This window comes from Panthera tigris, chromosome A1 (genome assembly GCF_018350195.1).
Source record: "Panthera tigris isolate Pti1 chromosome A1, P.tigris_Pti1_mat1.1, whole genome shotgun sequence".
Lineage (NCBI taxonomy): Eukaryota > Metazoa > Chordata > Mammalia > Carnivora > Felidae > Panthera > Panthera tigris.
In genome coordinates this window covers 43,940,120-43,945,078 of record NC_056660.1, presented here as the reverse complement: position 1 = coordinate 43,945,078, position 4,959 = coordinate 43,940,120, and the positions used below count along the sequence as shown (strand labels likewise).

General features: G+C 32.4%; 1 protein-coding gene across 1 annotated transcript; it reads right to left on the bottom strand.

The window, feature by feature from the left end:
• Positions 1–294: 294 nt before the first annotated feature.
• LOC102963090 (protein chibby homolog 2-like) lies at positions 295–1,909 on the bottom strand. The gene is given in 3 exon segments (XM_015536787.2): positions 295–515; positions 517–1,428; positions 1,852–1,909. Coding segments are annotated over 2 exon segments (792 nt in total). The 5' UTR covers positions 1,237–1,428; positions 1,852–1,909; the 3' UTR covers positions 295–443.
• Between the last annotated feature and the right edge of the window lie 3,050 nt (positions 1,910–4,959).

Genomic DNA, 4,959 nt, shown 5'->3' with positions numbered 1-4,959 from the left:
ACTAGATTACTGAAATAAGCATAAAGAGGCAGGATATTCTTCTGCAATACATATGAATGAAGTATGCAAAACTTTATTTCATATATTCATAATTCTAAGAATGAGTGTTGAGACAAATATTTCCCATTCTGTTAATTTCTTATAATATTCATCCAATGTTTTTGAACTTAAAGGGAAAACCCTTTGCCCATTCAGTGTCACGTTTTGAACAATACATCTTTGCACTGTAGAAAAATATATACCTCTAATAGTAATGTAAAATTTAAGTAAACCTAAAAGAATCATTTCCTTTAATTTTTTAAATTCTCAGAACTTTATTTAGTTTCCAGGACCAGATACCAAGTACTGTAAATTTCCAGATTTGACTTCAATCCTAACAATAGTATTTCACCTTCAAAAGTTTTATTTTTACTGGAATGTCAATGGTCTTCATGGTTTGTTGGTTACACCTTCGAGTCACAATTCTCCTGCTTTGTTTTATTGTGCATTTTCCCCGTAAGTGTGTTTCTTATCTTCTCCCAGAAGAATCTTATTCCACTCCTCAAGGACCTTTGCCTCTTCCCGAAGGGCTTTTTCCTCCTCTTGAAGTGCACTGTTTTCTTCTCTAAGAGCCTTGTTCTCCTCACGAAGGGCCTGCTCCTCCTTCCACAGAGCCCGTTCTTCCATCTCTAGTGCTATTCCTTCTTTCATCAAGTCTTGTTCCTCCATCTTGAGTGCTCTCTCCTGGTGTTTCAGGGCCTTGATCTCCTCATGGAGAGACTGTATTTCTTCCTGAAGAGCTTTCGCCTCATTCTGGAAGGCTTTCTCCTGTTCTCTGAGAGCCTTGATCTGAGCCTCCAGGGCTCGATTCTGTTGCCAATGAGACTTTCTTTCTGTGTTCAAAGCATTGATTTTTTCCTCTAGTGGTCTTTGGCTCTCCAAAATCACATTTTTAAACTTCCATAGGACCTGGTTTTGCTCTCTCAGGGATTGATTCACCTCCCAGATCAAATGGTTGTCCATTCGGAAGGCTTTGTTTTCTTGATGAAGAGCTTTATTTTCTCTCCAAAGGGACTTATTTTCTTTTCTAAGAGCCTTGTTCTCATCCCTGGATGCCTTATTGTCTCTCTGGAGATTTTTTTCCACCTCATGAGGCTCATGTTTGAGTTTATTTTGATCTTGAGTGCAAGAGAAAAAAGAGGAAAACAATCGCAATATCTTACCTCTATTTATCCACTTTGATTGAGAGACAACCATTGTTTCTTAGTGTTTTATCTGAGCAAAAATATATACACTCCAAGTGTTCTGGGTTCAGCCAAAGGTGGACTAGTGATATTTACAACAAAAGCTGTTCTAAATTTGTTGAGAATTTGTTCATATGGAATTGGCTGTTGTGTTGACTTATGTAAGTGATATAGCAGGGATCTAAACAAGGCTCAGTTAGGCCGACTGCAGGAGAAGAACAGGCAAATATGAAGACAATTCAGTAACTTAACTATTTGGTTGATGTAACAAAGTTTAAATCTCAACACATTTAAATTACCAATTAATAATTCTAGGTTACATATTGAATATTGATCAAGGTTAAATCATTGAATTGTTTTGTGTTAAATTAAGCTCTGAGTTAAACTGCTTCTACTAAACTATTAATCTTCCTCTAATCTATTCATTATTGATATTGTAGAAAAATACCATGTGTTTATAAAAACATTTTTGGCTTTGTAAGAACTAGAAAACATTTTCAAATATAATTTGAAATATATTTGTAATATATGTAAATATATAGTGTAAATCAAATACACTATAATTTTACCATATTTACTTAGATATTTAGTAGTGTTATCAAATATTTAAACAGACATTCACACTTACATTTCTGTGGTCTCTGAATTTCCAGCAAGCCTGATTTGTTTTAGTACTAGAAAGCAACTAGGCAACATTTTATGTCATCCATAGTGATGTCATATAGTGTTGACATTAATAATATAATGGGTGCTGTATTTAGTGTTTGGCTGTTTTTTGTTTTTTGGTTTTTTTATAGGCATTTTAGGAAAAATGTAAATTAAAATGTAAGGTTTTATTTAATGTTTTTCTGTATTAATAATTGAACATGTATTTAGTCCTTGCTTTGATGTAAAGTATTAGAATTAGTTTCAAACACCGAGTTTTGTTATTAAGAAGGTAACTGTTTTTATCCTAGAATTGACAAATGTTAGGAAACACTATACAATCAAAGGTGAAAGTATTTTAGATGATTTTAAGATCACTGCTGAATACTTAGTATTAAATAAATTTGTATGTCATACCAAAGAAATAGCACTAGCAACATTTAAATTCTAGTAATCTTATCTCAGGTAAGTTTTATGTGACCCAAAATATGTTCGCAACTAGAATATAAAGCAAAAGAGTATATTTTTTTAAATGTAAACTTTTAATGAGATATTAAAATATGTGTACTTATGTACAAGTCATATTTTAACTATTTATACATATAAATGATACTTGGTTTAAGGTATAAACTTGAAAATTGAATACAAACGTGTAAGCCTAAACCACTCACATCTGATTAAGATCTGTCAATTTATTAATTGTACCAGATTTCTTACCTAAGCTACCTAAGTAGCTTCTTACCTTTTATCTGTTTAACAAGTTTGAAAAAAAGGCATTTTTTCTAACACATTCATAACTCTGTATTTAACAATAATAGTAAAACATAATTTTATGGAATGTAATATAAAATTAAGAAAATCCATTTGAAAGTTTTCAATTTTTTTTGTTTTTAACTTGATGAGAATGAAATATCCATTTGATCATCTCTACCTATAATTGAATTGTGAAAGTAGTTTATGTGATTATGCACCAGCTTCTTTTTTATATTAGTGTTTCTGCTCTTTTGCTTTTGCTACCATGGTAGCTAAAGATTCAGAAAGAGTTCCAAAAGACCAAGAACTCTGGACATTCTATATTGGAATGAATAAGTTTTGAAGTTTAAGGGCAAAGTAGGAAAGAAGAAAAAAAATCTCTGCAGCCCTTATCTATTGAATAAATTGAATTCATAATTTAAAACTTTTTTCAAATTAACTACAGACCCAGATGGTTTAATTAGTGAATTCTTCCAAATGTTTAAGAAAGAAATACTATTAATATATCCATGAATTTTCAAATGACAGGAAAAAATGCATAACTTTTTGTTTTGAGACCACATTACCTTACGTAAAAATCTCACAAGAGTATTACAAGAAAGAAAAACTATGGCCTAAAGTATCTCATGAACACAGTTGAAAAATCCTAAACAAAAGATAAGCACACTAAGTGCAATGATACATAAGATAAAGTACATGTTATCACCAAAATGGGTTTAATTCATGAAGGTGAGATTGAGTTAATACTGGGAGTCAATTAATGTAATTCACTACATTAACAGAACAAGGGAAAAAAACTTTCAGCTTGTACCAAGATGAAGAAAGTAATGTCAGGAGATTCAGAAAAAAAGCATTTGATAAAGCAAAAACCAATACAGTTTCATGATTAAAAACCAAAACCAAGCCAACAATTATCACTATCAACTTAATGTAGCAGGAGTATAAAAAACCTTACTTAATTCAGTTATGAATCTAAAACAAAACAAAACAAGACAAACACACAAAAACCTGCAGAGGCATACCTGATGATGAAATACTAATAGATCACAAATATATAAGGATGCCCATTGTCACCGCTTGGGTTTTTCATTGTTCTAGAGTTCCTTATTGCTGCAAGATAAGAAATAAAGTATGTAGGACTGGAGAAAAAAAAAAGGCTCTCACTCTTTGCAAATAATATTGCAAACATTTATAATAAAATAGCTAAACTATTAAAATTAAATATGACTTAGCAAACCAACTGGATATAAGGTCAATCTAAATATTTGTGTTATTTACATATATTTAGCCAAGAAACAATTTGGAAAATGAATTTTGTAATTATATATCATTTACATTGGCAAGAAAAATAAAAATCCTAGAAATAAATCTATGCAAGACCTCTAAATAGAAAAGTATAAAAATTATTGAGAGAAATTATAGAGATATAAATAAAAGGAAGAATAAACCACGTTTATGATTGGAAGATTCAATATTGGAAAGATGTTAAGTTTTCTCAAATTGATTTATATGTTCAATGGATTCCCTAGGAAAATAATCTCAGGAGTTTGTATAGGTGTGTATATAAATTGAAAATTAAACTAAAGGGCAACCTGTTGAATGGCAGAAGATATTTACAAATGACCCCTGATAAAGGGTTAATATCCAAAATATATCAAGAACTGATATAACTCAATACCCCCAAAACAAATAATCCAATTAAAAAATGGGCAGGAGCGCCTGGGTGGCTCAGTCAGCTAAGCGTCCGACTCTTGACTCTTGGTTTTGGCTCAGGTCATGATCTCATGGTTTCGTGAGTTTGAGCCGTGTGTTGGGCTCTGCCCTAAAAGTGCAGAGCTTGCTTGGTATTCTCTGTCTCTCCCTCTCTCTGCCTCTCCCCCACTTGTGCTGTCTCTCTCTTATATGCATACATAAGTAAAAAATGAGCAGAAGTCGTGAACAGACGTTTCTCCAAAGAAGGCACACAGGTGGACAGCGGACACATGAAAAGATACTCAGCAGCACTCATAATCAGACAAGTGCAAATCAAAACACAATGAGATATCACCTCACACCTGTCAGAATGGCTAAAATAAAAAACACAAGAAACAATCAGTGTTGGTGAGGATATGGAGAAAAGGGAACCCATACGCACTGTTGGTAGGAATGCAAGCTGGTGTAGCCATTGTAGAAAACAGTATGGAGACTCCTCAAAAAAAATAAAAAATAGAACTACGCTATGGTCCAGATACTGCACCACTCAGTATTTACCTCCAAAGTACAAAAACACTAATTCAAAGGGATACATGTACCCCTATGTTTATTGCAATATTATTTACAATAGCCAAACTGTAGAAAC